This window comes from Rhinatrema bivittatum, unplaced genomic scaffold (assembly GCF_901001135.1).
Source record: "Rhinatrema bivittatum unplaced genomic scaffold, aRhiBiv1.1, whole genome shotgun sequence".
NCBI classification, from domain to species: domain Eukaryota; kingdom Metazoa; phylum Chordata; class Amphibia; order Gymnophiona; family Rhinatrematidae; genus Rhinatrema; species Rhinatrema bivittatum.
In genome coordinates, this window is record NW_021820738.1 from 74,815 (window position 1) to 94,677 (window position 19,863).

The 19,863-nt window shown below is 45.5% G+C and overlaps 1 protein-coding gene across 1 annotated transcript in view; it reads left to right on the plus strand.

Moving 5' to 3' along the window:
• The window catches only part of LOC115082055 (atrial natriuretic peptide-converting enzyme-like), a gene marked incomplete at its 5' end in the record, with an annotated part of 217,134 nt that overhangs the window by 72,381 nt on the left and 124,890 nt on the right, over window positions 1-19,863 (plus strand). The window contains 2 exons of the mRNA XM_029586317.1: window positions 15,649-15,759; window positions 17,983-18,105. Of these exons, the coding sequence (XP_029442177.1) occupies window positions 15,649-15,759; window positions 17,983-18,105 (234 nt within the window). The remainder of the gene's footprint in view (window positions 1-15,648; window positions 15,760-17,982; window positions 18,106-19,863) is intronic.

Here is a 19,863-nt window from a genome sequence, read left to right on the forward strand (position 1 = left end):
AAAGTGTCTTATAAGAAACATCATTTAGCAACTTAAAAAAAATGTCCTGTCCCTGCTGTATGAATCCTTGCCTCCCTCCCCCATGGTTGTCCCTGCTGTTTGAATCCTTCTCTTTTATTCATATCCTTCCAAGTCCAATTCTTCATTATTGGAATGTCTGAATAAATTGTGGAACTGTTCTTTGGTGATGCCATCAGCGTAAACGTTGTCTTTGCTGTCTCCAATCAGATGCTGATTCATTTTTGTCTTCATAGATGGAGTCATCTTCTGATCCATCCATAGCATTGCTAGTGCCACATTTCAGGAATGACTTCTTGACCATTTCTGGTGGAATTGACTCCCAGGCATCCTTTACCCATTTCACTACCAAATCAATGTCTGATTTCATCAGGTTCCCTCCTTTTGTTAACTTTACTTGACCAGAGCACATCCATTGTTGACTTCCGGCTATGACGTAGACGAGGCGGAAGCAGGGGGATTGAGCTCCGCAGCCCCGCTCTCTATTACCTTACAAAAAACCTGATTTCTTGTCTTACTTGGGCCTCTCTCCCCTGGGCTAGCGACCGGAACGGTTCCTGCACCGGCGGCTGTGTGCTGCTCGGCGGGGGATGCGCAGGACAGGCAGCAGAGGGAAAGCTGAGCGCAGACCGCATCGACCGCGTGTGGCCAAAATGGCGGCGACTACCTCCCCTGCAGAACCCGTAGTGGCCTCGATCACCGAAGAAGCGTTGCGCAAAATCTCTGAGCGAGTGACAGATGCCCTGGACAGCCGTCTGATTCGCCTGCAAACGGCAATGGAGGAGATAAAAATGGCGGTGGAGGGGCACGCTAAGCACCTGGATGTTGCAGAAGGGACCCTGTCTGATTTGGGGGACCGCTTGGCTGCCTCGGAACGCCACGTGGCGGAGCTGCAGGGTAAGCAAAAGGAGCTGCTGATCAAAGTGGAGGAGCAGGAGGACCGGGGCCGAAGAAACAACCTGAAAATTATCGGGTTATCTGAGGAAGTCAAGGAAGCTGAACTAAAGGCTTTTGTGGAGAGCTGGCTTCCTAAGCAGGTGGGCCTGGACCTAGCTGAGGGGACCCTCCAATGTGAGAGGGTGCATCGAGTGGGCCCAGTACGGGAAGGACAGGGGCGGCCGCGCCCAGTTATGGCCCGGATCCTCAATTGGGATCACAAACTACAGCTTCTGCGAGCCTATCGAAAAAAGGAAGTTCTGGAGCACTCCGGTCACCGGTTGTTGTTATTCAATGATTTCTCTGCTGGCACCGCAGCGCAACGCAACATCTTAGCCCCTGCTTGCACGGCGCTTCATAAGAGGGGCATTCGGTTTGCCCTCTTGTACCCTGCTAAGCTCAGGGTTCAACATGGAAATAGAACTCTCTTTATTACTTCGAAGGAAGAAGCAGACAGATTTCTCACCACTCTGCCGCCTGATGGAGAGGCCTGAGGGGCAGGGTGAATGGGGAAAAGGAGATGCCGCCCTTTTGTGGTTTACCGTACCCGGAGTGCTGGCGTTCTGTACGGAGTCGGAGAGCTATTGCTCCGAGTGATCTGGTTCTGACCAGGGTGATTACCCGTCGCGGGGACTTGGATGCCTCGGAAGTGTACCGTTCCTAAGTGATCAACCCTGTGTTTTTTTTTTGCATTAGACTTCTGTTTTGGACTTTATTTTTGAGGTCCTTGGATCCGCATTATTGGACTTCCATACCTATCGTTGGATTCTGTTCTAATTGTTCTGTTCTAATGTTTAGCCTTGCTTACGTTATTACTCAGGAATGATTGTCGCTGGTGGGGGAGGGGGGGGAGAGTGAGGCTGGAGGTGGCTGGTCCCTAGTCTGTACATAAGGTCAGCTAGAGTACCTAGACCTCTGGGAGCAGAGGTGGTAGTGGAGGGTTGGGTTGTTGGGGGTGTATAAGTATGTGTGGGTGTGGATGTGCTGTGTATGTGAATGGATGGATTAGCAGGGGGGGGGGGGAAGAGGGGAGGGGATAATCTGTTCTGTACTTCATGGGAGCCGACAATTAGTTCTGCGATTTTGCTAAGTCCTTTTACCGCGAGGCTTAGGCTGGGAGGCCTCGGGGTCAGTATAATGTTTGTTATCTGGGGCCCACAAGGGCTGCACATATTGGGGATCTTTGTGCTGTATTATGGCGCCGGTTAAACTTATATCCATGAACGTGGATGGCATTCACTCCCCGATAAAACGCACCAAATTGAACGCGCTGTTTAAACGAATGAAAGCGCAAGTGGTATATTTACAGGAAACCCATTTGGGGGATGGAGAGCATGCGAAATTAAAAAGGGACTGGGTGGGCCAGTGTTACTACTCTTCTTACAACAGGCGCCAGAGGGGAGTTGCCATCTTGATTCATAAGGCGTTACCTTTCCAGCTTACACAGCTCTGTCAGGATGAGGAGGGGCGGTATGTTATTGTAGCGGGTACCCTGTATCAACACAAACTTCTCTTTTGTAATGTATATGCCCCCAACGTATATTCCCCTGGGTTTTTTGCCTCGCTCACTAGAGTGTTACTGGAGTTTTCAGATTATAGTCTCATATTGGGTGGTGATTTTAACCTTGTGGCTAATAAACATATAGATATTAATTCCCCCAAACTTACGGCTGCATTAGATGTGTCCATGGGGATCAACCGCCTTTGTACCGAACTGCACCTGTTAGATGTGTGGCGGGTCCTTCATCCTCTAGAAAAGGATTATACCTTTTTTTCCAACCCCCATCATACCTATTCTAGGCTGGATTATTTTTTGGTCTCTGATCAGTGCTTCCCCAAGGTTACTGAGGCTACAATTGGGGCTATCTCCCTATCAGATCACGCTCCGATCACGGTCACCCTTCAGTGGGGACAGGGCCCTCGCCCCCCGTTCTCCTGGCGCATGCGGCCTGATTTGTATTTAGATAAGGAATTTCACAAACACCTGCAGGCTAGTTGGGAGGATTATGCGACCCATAATAGTACCCCAGATGTTCACCCTGGGACGTTTTGGGAGGCTGGGAAGGTGGTGATGCGGGGAGTCATTATCGCCTATGTGGCAAAAAAAAAATAGGCAACTCAATGCGGAGATTCTTAAACTCACGGAGATTTTGAAAGCCGCTCAGGCGACACACATGGTAACTCTGACGCCGGAAGCCAAGGTCTCCTTGGATACTGCCCGGGATGCCTTAAATAGTTTATTACATTTAAGAGCTTCCAAATCCCTTCGCTATTACCGTTATCAGCTTTATAGGTATGGGAATCGGGCCAGTCGTTTAATGTCCCATTTGATCAGGCCAAGGGGGCGAAACAATTAGTGACAGGGATTAGAGATGCTCATGGTGTGCATCAGACTGGCCCAAGTGCGATTGAGGCCCGGTTTATTGAATACTACACCCAGTTATATGGCACTAAACCTATGGATACTAAGGTGACTCTCTTTCAAGGGCTGCCCTGGCCGAGTATATCTCCGGAGGATTTGTTGGTTCTCAACTGTCCGATTACTACTCAGGAGATATACTCTGTGATTCAGAGCTTAAAACTTGGTAAGGCAGCGGGACAAGACGGGTTTAATTCTGAATATTATAAACTATTGAAGACTTCCGTTTTGAGGCCCTTGCAGGCTTACTTTAATGGGTTATTGGATACTGCTCCTCTTTCTAAGGTGGCTAATCAGTCGGTTATTGTAGTTTTACCTAAGCCAGGGAGGGACCCCTTAGAGGTTGGCTCCTATCGCCCCATTTCTTTGCTCAATGTGGATATTAAGATTTTGTCTTCGGTGTTGGCAGCCCGGCTGCAGGGTCTCTTACCAACTATGATTCATGAGGACCAGACAGGGTTTGTGCGGGGACGTCAGGGGGTACGTAATATCCGTAGGCTAATTGCAGCCCTTAGTTATCAAGCCCAGGCGGAAGCACTGATTTTGAGTCTAGACGCCGAGAAAGCGTTTGACTCGCTGTCTTGGGAGTACCTGTTCTGGGTATTAGAAAAATATGGCCTTTCTGGGGCATATTTGCAATGGATAAAGGCGCTGTATTCTAATCTGAGCACCACTATACTGCTTAATGGCAACCCCACGAAGGCTTTTTCTATACAGTGTGGGGTGCAGCAGGGTTGTCCCCTCTCTCCCCTGCTTTTTGTGTTGGCCTTAGAGCCACTGGCTATTCGGTTGCGTGGGGAAAAAACTTTTAGTGGTATCAGCGTGAGTGGACACCCTCTAAAGTGGCGCTTTTTGCAGATGACATCTTGCTCTTTGTTGGCCGGCCGCGTACCAGTGTGCCGATTATCGTCCATTTATTTGACCAATTTCGTAGTGTAGCGGGACTCCATATTAACTATGCTAAGTCTGAGGCTTTAGCATTGCACGCACACTTGCCCGCAACTTGGGGGGCCCTTTCCCTTTTCACTGGGCACCGGACAAGATTAAATATTTGGGGGTATGGGTCCCTAGAAACCTAACGCACTTATATGCTCTAAATATATCACCCTGTTTAGCTAAGTTGAAGGCACAGTTAGCTACCTGGACCCCTCTTCCACTGTCTCTTTTTGGCCGCTGTGCCCTGGTCAAGATGGTGATGGTGCCGAAACTCCTTTACCTATTACATATGGTACCATGCTGGCTGACGGGGAGTGATGTTCGCTGTCTGCGCTCTTGTATCCAGAAATTTCTTTGGAAGGGGGCCCGCGCGAGACTGGCTTACTCCATCTTGGAGTTACCAAGGGAGCGAGGGGGGCTCAATATGCCAGATTTTCGCTTATATAATGTGGCCTGCCAGCTTAGGTTTGTGGGGGAACGGATGACGGGTTCCTTTACACTGTGTGCGGCGGGGATGCTGACCCGCATGACGGCCCCTAATTCCCCCTTGAGCATAATTCAGCTGAGTACTAGATTGCGCAGTGGAACACTCTATCCCACTATCTTATTATATCCTTGTATAAGGGCTTGGAAGTGGTGGCATAGGTTTAATCACTTGTCGGAGGTTCGGTCTTTACTGCTTCCTTTGGTACATAATTTGGACTTTATACCAGGGCGGGATAGTGGTGCTATTTTTCAATCTTGGGCGGATAAGGGGATTATATTTGCATATTATTTCTATGACCCTGCGAATGGACAACTCCTGGACTTTACTACGCTGCAGCGCACCTATCAACTCCCGTCGAAACAGTTTTATGCCTTTTTGCAAGCCCGACACTACTTGCAGTCCTTCGCCTGGACCTCGGCAGCGCTCATGGAGGAACTTAAGTTTGCGGATCTTTTTTTTGACACTGCGTATCTTGCTAATACTATTTCTGGCTGGAAAAAGTTGGGACAGCGCCTTAGTAGCATGAGCCGAATGCTGCACATTGCTGATCGTTGGACTAAAGCTTTGGCTTCACCTGTCTCGGAGGCTCAGATCGCCACTTCATTTATATCTTTGCATCGGCTGCTTTCTGATCTCAGTGCCCGAGAGGCGCAATTCAAAATCCTGCATTGGATATATTGTGACGATGTCCGCTGGTTTCAAATGCGGCTGGTTTCCTCGCCGCTCTGCATAAAATGTGGCGTAGTGGAGGGGTCCTTGCCTCACCGTTTGTTCTCTTGTTCATCTCTTCAGACCTTTTGAGAGGACGTTTTGGCGCTGATTGCTACCTGTACTGGACTCAAATTGTCTGCTGTAGGAGAGGTGCTGTTGGGCAGTTCTGCGCTCACATCTATCCCAGGAGGCAGATCACTGGCTAAATTTGAAAGAGTTGCCATATTGTTGGCATGTCGTACAATTCTGGCTGACTGGTTGACACCGCTGTCACGCCCCTCATATCTTGCTTGGATTCACTGTATGGCCTCCTTGGCACAAATGGAGCGTCTGGACTTTTTAGCTGGCCATCGGACACCGGACAAGGTTTACTGTCGGTGCTGGGACACTTGTGTTTTGCTTTTTCCTCAGGAAGTACAGGATGGACTACGCCTTAATGGCTACACCTTTGATTGGCTTGGTACGACTAGGGGGGTGGCGGTATAGGGTAGGTGATGAGTGTGGAATGAATGTGGTGTGGCTGGGGTATGTTTGGGGGGGGAGGGGGGTAGAGGGGTTGTATTCATAACACCATTAAAAAAGTGTCGGGGGCAGCGGTAGAGGTTCCCTATTGTATTATTGGAGTTCTATTATTTGTTGTTTGGACTGTACTGTTTTGGTACTGCTGTTTGGTGCCGCTGCTGTCTGCCTGTCCGGTATTAATAAAAAGTATTTTGAAAAAAAAAAGAACACATCCATTGTTGTCACATATGCCGTAATTGGTCCTTGAAAGGCTTGTGGAGACAGACATCTAACGGCTGGAGTATTGATGTCAGACCTCCTGGAATCACTGCTAATATGATCACTATTTTCTTTGCATCGTCCTTCACATCCTCTGTTATATGTGTGCGGAACATATCCCAAACCAATAGCGACAGTCGCCTGCCCCACACATCACACAGCCATCTTTTGGTTCCCTCCTCATCCATCCAGCCTTTAGGATGAACCCGAACAGTTACACCTGCTGGAGTTTTTAGGTCCTTCGTTATTGTTTTCCTCTTAAATATTACCACCAAATGCAGTTTTGTGCCATCTGCCAGGTAAGACAGGACACCGTTAAATGGGTCTTTTCATGACCAGTTGTTTTTACAAGTATGGTCTTCTCACCAACTCCAGCTACAGTGCAATTGCCAGGCATATCAAATGTCATAGGTGTTTCTTCCATATTACCAATGTTATTCATATTGAAGATTATTTATTCTCTGCTGAATAATGAATTTGTGGAACAAACATTTTCTTTTCATCAAGCTCTTTAGGCGGTTTCTATGAAATCTTTGTGTGCTGTTGAAGGCATGAATCCATATCAATTCATGAACTCCGAACACCAACCAGATGATGCTGTGAATTCCTTCAGACCTTTGGTCACTGAATATTTTTCTTCTTTTTCCATTTGAAGGGCATGAATCCTAATGCTCAAGCAAGTCACAATGTAGCTATTCTGTCTGCATTCCATTACCCAGTCATTCAAATCTTTTCCATTCCTTGAAAAGGCGCAATTTTGAAACATAAGGCTTTCTTTGACTTTGGCATTTCTAGCAGCTTATCTTCATTTTTTTCACCAATCTCTGATGAGTTTTCACTAATGTCAAATTCTCTTGCAGCTACACAATTATTGGCCTCCTTTGCACATTCTATAACCTTCAGTTTCAGCAATATGGTGTAAGATGCAATTTTTCTTCTCAGTACTCATTTTCTTGAGTGTAAGATGTCATTATTCAAATGGCTGTCAGAATCCTTTTCTCTCCCCTATGGCTGCCCCTCTTGTTTGAATCCTTCCCCGCTCCCGATTCCTTAACTCACCTGCTGCTATCTGGACAACAACGGCACTTGCTCAGGAACATCTTTCCTCCTCCCCCATGGTCTCCCAGTGTAGCGGTAGGACAGCTGCTCCCCCACAATTCATCTGGATCCCTCGCTGCTGCTATGAGGACGATGATAAACATGCGGTCATTCAGGCACATCCTCCCTCCTCCCCTGCGGGGTCCCAGTGGTGTGCTTTGAACCACGTGGTTCTAAGTGCACCAATCAGACCCTGGCTTGGGAGGGGGGGGGGGGAGGATGTGCCTGCGCAACTGCAAGTGCCATCGTACCGGCAATATTTGGATTGACCTGTGGATAAGACGACCATGATTTTAAAGACCAGTTTTGGGGTAAATTTTTTCAACTTATATATGAGTATATATGGTAGTTTAATAAAACTTCTGTGCCCTTCTAGTTCAAGGTCCTTGGGTCTTTCTTGCAGGGAAAGAGAAGTTCTCTTGGTTGGTCTCTCCAAAGGAGAGTATTTCCTGACTCCTGTCCTGGGAAGGTGGCTGGAGTCCAAGCCTAAGTTCGGTGTTTCTAAGCCTTCAGACTTGGGAAGCTTTTAACACAACCGAGAATTATTGAAGAACCAGAAGTCTCAAGGAAGAGAGAAGTACATCCCATTTCTCAGCTGTCTAGGGAGATTGCTGCAGTTGAATAAAGAGTGGCGTTTCCTAGCTGGCATCATAAAGAAGATTGACAAGCTTGAAGAAAAGCCATTTTAGAGTTGCTATCTGAAGAAGCATCAGCAGAGGCTCATCCTGTTTTTGTTTAAGGAGGTGAATCCAGTTCCAGTTCACTGGATTTCAGGATCTGCATCCAGATTTGCAGGTACTACCAGGCGACATGACCAAGAAAGTTTTTTCCTACCAAGAGTACTATTGATAGGGCGCGCAATTGTACTATTGACTGAGACTGTGATTTCTTGGAATTTTATTTTTCTGTATTCAGGGCCTGTGCAAGGGGATTAGGCACCCTAGGCACCTTCTGCCTTGTGCTGCCCCCCTCCCCCCGATCACAGCCCTGACTCCTACCTATCGCGAGCAGCAACAGCCCCACATGGCTCGCGAGCAGCAGTGGTGGCAAAGAGGAATGGAGATTCAAGTCACCCTCCAAATCCAAATGGTGGAAGGGTAATCAAAGCTCAACAAAATAAGGCCTAGATTTATCAAAAAGCAGTAACTATCACATGCAATATACTTTTTGTGATAATACCACAATAATGCTGTAAAGTGCTTATGGAGAGAGAGAGAGAGAGAGAGAAAGAGAGAGAGACTATCTGCAAGCCCCTTGTAGCAGTTAGCTATTTATGCTACTATAGGAGGTCCACCTAGGACTCGAGGTGAAGTATAGGTAGTAATGTAACCACTAGGCTACTCCTCTCCTCTACTTGGTCTTTAGCAAAGTTTTTGAAATGGTCCCTCTCAGAATACTCGTAAACAAAATGAGAAGTTTAGGACTGAGTGACAAGATGGTGGTGTGGATTACAAACTGGTTGTCGGATAGAAGACAGCATGTGATGGTCAATGGAAGCTACTCAGAAGAAAGAACAGTGTTGAGTGGTGTGCCACAGGGTTCAGTGTTAGGACCGGTATTATTTAATATCTTTGTGAGCGACATTCCTGGGGGAATAGAGGATAAAGTCTGCCTATTCGGAGATGACACTAAGATTTGCAACAGAGTGGACACTTGGTGAGGCCTCACCTGGAGAACTGTTTTCAGTTTTGGAGACCATATCTCAAAGGGGACAGAGATAGGATGGAGGCAGTCCAGAGAAAGGTGACCAGAATGGTCGGGGATCTCCACCAAAAGACTTACGAGGAGAGGTTCAAGATCCTAAATATGTATACCCCGGAGGAGAGGAGGAGCAGGGGAGACATGATACAGACCTTCAGGTACTTAAAAGGCATAAATGACACAATTTTAATAACAAACCTCTTCTGTTGGAAAGAAATAAGGAGAACTAGAGGTCATGAAATGGAGCTCCAGGGAGGACATTTCAGATTGAATGTCAGGAAATATTTCTTCACAGAGAGAGTGGTAGTTGCATGGAACGCCCTATTGGAGGAAGTGGTGAGGACCAGGACAGTGAAGGAATTCAAAAGGGCATGGGATAAACACCCTGGATCCCTAGAGGCGAGGGAAGTGAAATGAGGAAAGAGGCACATTGGAGGCAGGGATAACTACTACAGATCCCTAGAGGTGAGAGAAGTGAAATGAGGAAAGAGGCAGGTTAGAGGCAGGATCCTTCATACAGTTAAAAAATCTGACAGCAGGAAACTAAGACATGAACTATATAGTCTGGGGGAAAAAAGGGGGGGGGCAGTCTGGGTAAACAAGCAAACACAGGGGGTGATGTACCAGTGTAAATCAAATAGCACAAGAGGAAGTAGAGGTATGCAAATAATCAAGGGGGTGACTTACAGATGTGACATATATTACCCTTAACCAATTAACCATGACACAACTCACACAAGTAATCTACAAGGCCCAGACCTCGACAGTCTGTGAATCATATAAGATGTGAGCTTGCAGGACAGACGAGATGGGCAATTGTGTCCTTTTCTGCCTTCATTTTCTATGTTTCTATCTATGTTTCTATGAGAAAATCCTTCCACTCTGTAAAAAGCACTGGCTGTAGTTTCTACAGTATCTGTGCCAGACAGTGTAGTAGAGGAGAGAAGAAACAGTGGGGCTATGATACAGACATTTATTATCTGAAACATATTAACATACTCGCAAATCTTTTCCAGTGGAAAGGAAACTGTAGAACTTGAGGTAACAGCTTGAAGCTACAGGAAAAACATCAGAAAATATTTCTTCACAGAAAGGATAATGGGTGCATGGAATGCCCTCCCAGAGGAGGTAGTGAGGACAAAGCCTGTAGCAGAATTCAAGAAAACATGGGATAAACGCAGAGGATCCCTTTTTGGCAAGAAGATGGAAACATAATACTGGGGCAATCTGCAGTGGTTCAAACCTCAAACCACACTGATGTGAATATAATTTGCTTCCAGGAAAGGCACAGGATAACCTTCACAAAGCTGCATTTTCAACCCTAAACAGATGGTGCTGGGGTAGTTGCAACCCTAAACAGAAAGCACAGGGGTAACCTGCTCAGAGCGGCAGTTACAACCTTGAAAAGAAGGCATGGGGGTAACCTGCAAGAAGCAGCAGTCACAACTCTAAACACCTGGCTAGACAGACTGGATGGGCCATTGCAGTCTTTGTCTGACATCATGTACCATGCTACTATGTATGTATTTGCCTTCTTTAAAGCCATTTGACAATTTGAAATCTTCAGTCCCAGGCATTTAATACAATTTGTCGCTTCAGCCCTCAATATCTTTATTGGCTTACTTTGCATAAAGCAAAAGCCTTTCAAATTTTACACTTCTCCAGGTACAGTAAAAATGTTCTGCACCCATTAATAGTGTCTGTGCCACCGCCTGCATCCTGTCTGATATTTTCCTGCCAGGGAGCATCACATCAGCAACTTTCATCCTTCCTATGCCAGAGCGCAACCTCAAGGGCCAACGTAAACCTGTGCAATAATCTGAACATAGAGATACCTATTTCACATACAAAATACACATGTCCCTCTTTAACCTCTCTTTCTACACACGTCTCTCTTTAACCTCTCTTTCTATACCACAATCACTATCCCAACCTGCTTACCTACCATACATGTCTTTGAAAACCAGGTTATTTTGTGCATATAACTTTGCAGTTAGGTTCACATCTGAACATCTACTCCATACTGAACAGAGTTGACACCAAATCGGCGAAAACACTCTCCAGCATGATTTTAAAAGTTGCTGTAAGACTTACTGATAGCAGAACATATTACTACATAGGGAGGATAACTTTCAAACAACCCTGAGTGGCCCCATATACATGTGTATCTGGCTGTGCAGAGAAGTACTACAGCATTTTATAATCTGCGAGTATCTGGGCCGCTCAGATTATAACGTACACATATGTCTATCCCATCATATGCGCATATGTTTGGTTAAGCAGGAATACCTGCAACGCCATGAAAGCGCATAGCTTTCCTACCTGCTTTATAAACATGTGCACATATATTTTACTTGTGAAAAAAAAAATAGAACTTGCTCGCACAAAACTCAGATTTTGTGCGAGTCGGTATATTTTAAAACATGCGCGCGTGATTGAACTCATCAGCTTGCTGATCCCTCCAGCAGTTCACCCAGCCCTTTTCCAGGTCGTCCAGACCCTCGTGGTTCATCGCCTTGAGCTCCCCCCTCCAGTTCACCCAGACCTCCCGCCCAACCAAGAGCAGACAATAGACTATTCTGACATCAGTTGGGCTAGATGATCAGCAGGTGTAAAATTGTCAGAGTAAGTTGTGTAATGTATTCATGTAAATCTCTTATGAAATAGAAATTTCCATGCGGACTTCTTGGCCTCACCCCGGGACACCCCTTAGATCGCCGCTTTTTCAAGTAGGTAAAAGTAATCAAAAATATGTGCGGATTTTTTTGTATTTTTTATATAGCATATATGCCAGAACAAGCCACTCACACGCGTGTATGCTGCTTTCACACCTACCACTCCTTTGAAAATTCACTCCTAAGGGAACCATTTTCAAATTGTCTGCATTGGGGCAAAGTTCACAGATACTTTTAACCTGTGGTCTTCGCTCCAGTTTTCGACAGAAAGTAAAGTACCTATGGACATTTCCACCTGATTTTCATGGAAAATATGCATAGAGACAGAAATGCAATTTACCTGCCTTATTTCCTTTCCCCAACCTAGACACCCCCCCCCCCCTCCCACCCCCGTGGATGCCTCCTCTTAATATGGCTAAGTCTGTGCTTCTTTTAGCCTCATTGAGGGAGGATAGTTTTCAGATAGCAGATTAATGCAGGTAGAACACTTTCTAACCATATACGGTAAATCATTTGAAAAGTATCCTCTTATATAGCAAAGGGATTTTGGCCCTTTCTGTGCTTTTGAGAAACTCCTTTAATAAACCAGACCCCAAATCCATTATGCAAATTGATGTTGTTCTTGTGATAGATATAAAGGGATATCACTGCAATAACCTTTAAGTTACCTTGTGCTGTCCTATACTTTTATTTCCATTTTCCAGTCATATCTCAAAGCTGGGCAGAATGCCACTGGTGTTTCTTTTCAGACTTTCTTTGCATCACAATCATATGGGACTAGCAGAGTAGCACAGTGGTTAAGAGCACAGAGCTGGGAACCTGCAGAGTCTGCAGGATTTTCTCATCTATAACACATTGTGGGGTAGATTTTAAAAAAGAGCGCAATTGCGTACTTTTGTTCGCGCAGCAGGCGCAAACAAAAGTACGCTGGATTTTATAAGATACGCGCATAGCCGCGTGTATCTTATAAAATCCTGGATCGGCGCGTGCAAGGCTGCCGATTTTGGGCAGCCTGCGCGCGCCGAGCCGCGCAGCCTGCCTCCGTTCCCTTCCCCTACCTAACCCACCCCCCCGGCCCTATCTAAACCCCCCCTTACCTTTGTCCCTCGATTTACGCCTGCTAGAAGCAGACGTAAATCTACGCGCGCCAGCGGACTGCTGGTGCGCCGTCATCCGACCCGGGGGCTGGTCCGGAGGTCTCGACCACGCCCCCGATCCCGCCCCCAAAACGCTGCGTCATTCGTCCCCGCCCCCGACACGCCCCCTTAAAAAAAAACCCTGGACTTACGCGCGTCCCGGGGCTCTGCGCGAGCCGGCGGCCTATGCAAAATAGGCGCGCCGGCGCGCGTAAATCCGCCCGGATTTACGCGAGCAGGGCATTTAAAATCCGCCCGTGTGTGACTAGAGCTTCATCTTATTTGGTTTATTTTAGAAATCAAACTTCCCTGGGCTCATATTTGGAAGTCAAGTCCATGTCCCACATTTTGGAAGTCAAAAATATAGTTTACAAAAATAACTATAAGTTAACATGCTATACATATAGGGGTAGATTTTTAAAGTTATGTGCGGGCATAGATTTTTTCGCGCAACCCGGCACCTGCCGCACGCATGTTATAAAATTCAGGGTCGGCATGCGCCGAGCCGAGCAGCCTGCCTCTGTTCCCTCTGAGGCCGCTCTGAAATCGGAGCGGCCTCGGAGGGAACTTTTTTTCCAGCCCCCCCACCTTCCCCTCCCTTCCCCTATTTAACCCACCCCCGAGCCCTAACTAAATCCCCTCCTACCTTTGTTGAGAAAGTTACGCCTGCCCAAGGCAGGCGTAACTTGCGCGCGCAGGCCGGCTGCCGGCGTGCCATTCCCCAGCCCGGGGGATGGTTTGGAGGCCTCAGCCACGCCCCGGAACGCCTCCGGGCTGGCACCACACCCATGGCCCCACCCACGGAACACCCCCGAATGTCACGCCGCCTCCGCACGCCCCCGACATGCCCTCCAAGCTAAGCCCCGGGACTTACGCACATCCCGGGGCTTTGCGTGTGCCGGCAGCCTATGCAGGATTGCAGTCACTAAAAGACCATTCTTCACACCAGAGCTAATGTTCCAACAATTACAAAGCCTACTGAAATAAAACTTGCTCAGTGGTGATAATTTAACAAAGTACACATTGTTTGGGAGATTTATTTATTTAAAAAATTTGTAAACCGCTGAACCACAGTTCTCAGCGAGTAACAGTGTTACATACATAATACACATTAAAACATACTTTCATGAAGTTACAAATCTCCAAATCCCTCTCTTTAAATCCATTGCTTTTACCAGCAGGAACTTCTTGGGAAATGGACTCTAGGGATTTTTGTCTGTAGGACACCTCTCGTACCTAATTTTCCAAGATGCAGACATGTTAAGTCTCTCCTTCTCCTTTCTACTTCTCATGTGTTGTGTCCAATGGCCATTTTGGTCTTGGATCCTTTTTTGCTTCAGTTAGACTGATTGACATCAAACTCCTCCACAAAACGTTGGGTGCTGCAGACTGCTGCACATTCTTAGAGTGCTTTTAGAAAATGCAATTCCAGATAAAATATAAGAATAGGATTTTACCTCTCGGGCGACAAAGCCACAGAGGAGTAAGCTCTATTCTCTTGGGAAATGGGAGAACTCTTCACTCCCGAAAAGAAAAAAGGAAATGCTTTTCTCTACTATGGCAAGAGACCTTTCTAAGGCACCCACAGGAAAACTCACTGTGGTGCCACTCCTGCAACCCACTGCAGGAGTAGAGCAGAGAACACACCCTCTCTCTTCAAACTTCAACTCTACCAATTAATGCCCTGGAATTTCTTAGGGGTCACGCTATCAAACTTTAGGAATGAACCACTGTGGCACCAACTAGAAGGGAAGACTTAAACTGAGGTGAATTTTCAGCTCAACTTTGGTGCCTAAGTTTAGGATGAAAATTCTCTTAAATATAGACAGCCGAAATTGGGCTGCCTAGATTTAGGTAACTCATCCTTGAAGTTTTAAACTCAGCCAGCTAGTGCCAAAAACCCAGTAATAGTGAGCTATGTCCTCTGAAAACCCATCACTCTCCCTCAGGCTAGTGATCCCCGTTCCTTTCCACTCAAAACCCAGTCTGTTGAGCAATCCTCCACCCCCGCAAGCTGTGATCCCCCCCTCCCTCCCAAACCTGATGTAATAAAGACCCTCCGGCTGCCTCCATTCCCCATTCAAAGAAAATCCTGAGACCATCCCCTGCAGAATCTCAATTTCTGATTCTGGAAGGTCTTCTGTTTTCTTGAGCTGGAGATAAGCAATGTCCCTCCTGCTGGTCCCATTAAGCTATACAGAATGGTGTTGTCTGCTGCTACTAGATGTTGCCATTCTGCATAGCTCAGCAGTGCTGACAGGGGAAGTTCATGTCCTTCTTGCTAGTGAAGACAGAAGAGCCTCTTGAGTTGAGATTTTTGTAGGTGTAGAAATAGTCCTAGGATTTTTTTTGGGTGGTGGGGAGGGCACCAGAGGGTCTTTATTGCATCAGGTAGTGCGAGGAAGGGGATTGCAGCTTGAGGAGGAGAAGGAGTTTAATAGATTGGGGTTTGAGTGGGAGAATGGAAGGGATCATAGGATAGGGGGAGTAGTTAAAGTTTCATATTAACTACCATATTAACATAGATTTTTGTGGAAATACAATACACTTAAAATGTAAAAGTTGATTAGCATAAATTTATATATTAATCAACTCATTTAAATTTTAATGCCAGTATTCTTATTAATGTTAAGATGCGTTAATCCACTATTCAGTTTTTTAAATAAGCCTTATAGTGTAAGGATCAAATGATCAAAGCATATATTTCATTCTGCATCATTTGTTTCTCCTCTTTATTCTCTTCTTACTCAGAATGCAATCCTTTGAAGGAACACAGATGTGGAGATGGAAGATGTATAGCAGTTGATTGGGTGTGTGATGGAGATCATGACTGTATAGACAAATCTGATGAGGTTAACTGTTGTAAGTTATCTGATTTCCTTCACATAATTCTAACAACTGTTTTAAAGTTTTGCATATATGAACTAGGACATTGTAGAAGCAGTTGTTTAGCAATAGAAAAAGAGAGTAATAAATCTAATTGTATTGTAGAAACTGGATGAATATAAGGACAAAGAAAGTAGAGTTCATGCTGGTGAGGGCAAAATTACCAGTGGGGTATCCCAGGGCTCAGTACTGGGATTTATTTTCTGTATCTTTAGTAGTGACATTACTGAAGAACTTGAGGGGAAAATATGCTTGTTTGCAGATGACGAGAGGATGAGGGGACACTCCATGAAGCTAGCAACCAGCAGATTTAAAATAAATTGTAGAAAGTATTTTTTCACTCAGTACATAATCAAGCTATGGAATCAGTTGCCAGAAGAAGTGGACAAGGCAATTAATATAGTGGGAGTTCAAAAGAGGATTGGGCAAGTTCTTTAAGGAAAAATCCATAAACAATTATTAGCTAGGTACACTTGAGAAGACCAGTGCTTATCCCAGGAAGAGAGATGCAATAGATCAGCTATTGGGAACCTATTGGGTACTTATGATCCAGACTGGCCACTGTTGGAGAAAGGATACTGTGCTCAACGGACCTTGGTCTGATGCAGCATAGCATTGCTTTATATTCTTATCAAATATCCGTAATCAGGCATGCCAGAAACCATGAAAAAATAAAAAGAAACATGTAAAGAAATTAAGGAATGGTCAAAGGTTTGGAAAATACTAATACTGTTGATCATTTCTAAAGCACTCTAGATGTACATGCTTTTAGGATGCAAATATCCATTAGCCACATAATAATGAGAAGGAAAAAAACTGGAAACTGTGAAACAAGAAAGATCTGAGGAGAAAAAGTATGGATAATAAAGAGAAAAATCATAGGTAAATGAAGCACAACTTAGCTACAGTGCAGGACATGAGGTAGCTAAATGGGAACCAGCAAAAGACAATCGAGTTGATGTTGACAAGTTAGTTGTAGCCAGGAACCATCCAGCTGGGCCATAGAGACATAAGCAAAAGACTGTTAGAGCAACAGCTTCATTAGTATTGGTAGATGTTTAGATTACTACAAAGCTTGGTGGCAAGACTTGGGGATAAGAGGGACTAGGTGTTGGATGAAGTATAGGAAGATAAAGAGGAAGATAAAAACTGACCTAGATAAAGAGTGATATTTTATTTTATTTATTTTAACACTTTTCTATACTGTTGTTCAGTGGATACCGGCACATAAAAATTATGCTATGGTATTTTAAGTTAAACAGGTGCCATTAAGGATCGGTAACATAGTTTGTAAATAATATTAATTGGTGAGTGTAATGAGTCATGTCCATTTCTCATTATATCAGATTAGGATATGAGATTAGCGGCCTCGGAGGGAATCCTCTAACGCCCTCCCCTCACCTTCCCCTCCCTTCCTCTACCTAACCCACCCGCCCGACCCTGTCTAAACCCCCTCCTTACCTTTGTCGGGGGATTTACGCCTCCCAGAGGGAGGCGTAAATCCCCGCGCGCCAGCGGGCCGCTAGCGCGCCGGGACACGACCTGGGGGCGGGTCCGGAGGGCATGGCCACGCCCCCGGACTGCCCGGGCCATAGCCACGCCCCCGGGCCCGCCCCCGGAACGCTCCCGACATGCCCCGAAAACGCCGCGCGGTTCGGGCCCGCCCCCGACACACCCCCCTCAGAAAACCCCGGGACTTACGCGAGTCCCGGGGCTCTGCGCGCGCCGGTAGGCCTATGTAAAATAGGCTCACTGGCGCGCAGGGCCCTGCTCGCCTAAATCCGCCCGGATTTGGGCGGATTTAGGCGAGCAGGGCTCTTAAAATCTGCCCCATATTGATTTTGGTTATGTGTTTGTTGTTCCATTGTTTTGTTTGTACCTGCATTGGTCTAAGTTTTATGACTGGCAGCTGGGATACTGTATCTACTCAGCAATTTAGACCTGAAAAACTGGGCAGAAAGGATGGGCCGATTAGCCTTTCTCTGCCATCATCTACTACAGCAGTGGCCAACTCTGGTCCTTGAGAGCCACAAACAGGCCAAGATTCAGGAAATCCACAATGAATATGCATGAGATAGATTTGCATGCATATTCATTGTGGATATCCTGCAGACCTGGCCTATTTTTGGCTCATGAGAACATGATTTGGCCATTTCTGATCTACTATGTTACTATTGTGGACTATTCTGCTCTTTCCAGCATGCCACAGCCAAGGTCTTACTGAGTGCAAGAATGGACAATGTATCCCTAGTGCCTTCCGGTGTGATGGAGATAATGACTGTAAGGATGGAAGTGATGAAGAAAATTGCAGTGAAAATAAAGGTGAGCTATTTCCAACTTTAGCATATTAAATCAAACAGGAACCCCTGTTTGTCTGAAATTTTTAAAACTTAAATAATCCTTGACAATTAGATCTAAGAAACAGGAGTCCATAAAACATCAAGTTTCAGAGCTTTCATGGCTTAACACAATGCCTGATTAAGTTCCATTTATTTTAAAGCATATGAAGGTGGAATCTCAAAGGACACTGCTCCACCCACTACCTGTTCTTCCCATTCAACCTTCTTACCTGTAGGCTTCCTATACTAGAATGTGGACTCTGGAAATCCTTTTTCATATCAGTAATATGAGAAGAAAGAAGAGCAGGTGCAAGGGGTCTCTGTAATCTACAAGATAGTGTAGATTACAGAGACCCCCTAAGAGGCATATTAAGTAAACTGGGAAGCAGAAAGTTATCCATATAAAATTACTTTAACCAAGTATTCAGCAGAATACAGTCAGATAAATGTTCCACTGAATATACCCAAATGATGTTACCTGGATAAAGTTATCCAGATAACTTTAGGACAGGTATTTTTCCAACCAGACTTACCAGGCTAACTTTAGTTGGACAGTGCTACCTATTAGTGCTGCCTGGACAAAGTGAAACCACACCACAGGAATGCTCCCAGGACAAATTCTTTGAAGGTGATCTGAAGAAGAATATAAGGACCAAGGAGACATATATATATATATATATATTCAGCTTGAGTATATAGGCTGTGACAAGTATTCAGTCTTAAGCTTGATGAACTGTCTCCATTCCTTATTCAACTTAGCATATACTTTCCAACAGGATGAATTTGTTTCTTTACTGATTTCTTGTCCTTCACGTAACAGATTTTTTTTTTTACAGTGTAGAATAGTTTCCAAAGCATTTGCCACTGGTATTTATGTCCTTGTTAAATTAGGCTGCTGTATCTTTTCCTGAGCATATCCCTCAATTAGTTTAGAAATATTGGAAACATCAGTGACAGTCATAGCAAGTTACACCCTACATCTTTGTTCTAAAACTCTAGGTTTGCGTAGTATACAAAATATCTGCGGATTAAACAGCCAGTTACACAAGCCTATAATTTTAATTATTCCTTCACACAGAAGTTTCGGAAAAATAGTTTAACTGGCTCTGGCTGTTCCCTCCTGAATGCACTTGCTGCACAAGATCAATTACCATTTAAAACTGTCATACAGTATATACAGAAATCTGGCTAAACTAAACACAGATGAACCAATGCTGACTTACCTATAATTGTTCTTTCTAAAGAGACAGCCATGGAACCTGACTTCAGAAGCCATTTCTTTGAAAGAATGTGGACATAGGAAAAAAACTATGAAAAAGAGACCTTTCTCCTCTAGTTAAAGACCTGTAGATCAGTTCTAATATAGTTTCATTGTTGAGGTTGAGGATCCAGCTAGGCTGAGGAACCCCCACGTGAACAGTCAAGGGCTACAGGGCAAGACAGAACTAAGCTAGGGAGTCTTCGGCCTATACCAGTCACTTCCCCTGCAGGTTGAGCCCTTGGGTTCTGGTGGCCAGCAGGACCTAGACAGGGGCTTGGACTGAGGCTAGTGCTGGATTGGAGACTGGAGCCGAGGCAATGCTGGAACCGAATGCAGGGAGGCATGACACACTGGAACTGGCTGGGACAGACAAGACAAAGACTAGACCAGACAGTTAACACAAAAGGCCTAGGGATGCCATTGAGCAAGGCAAAAGCAGAACACTTGGGAAAGCCACAGAGCCAAAGCTGGAACAGAAGG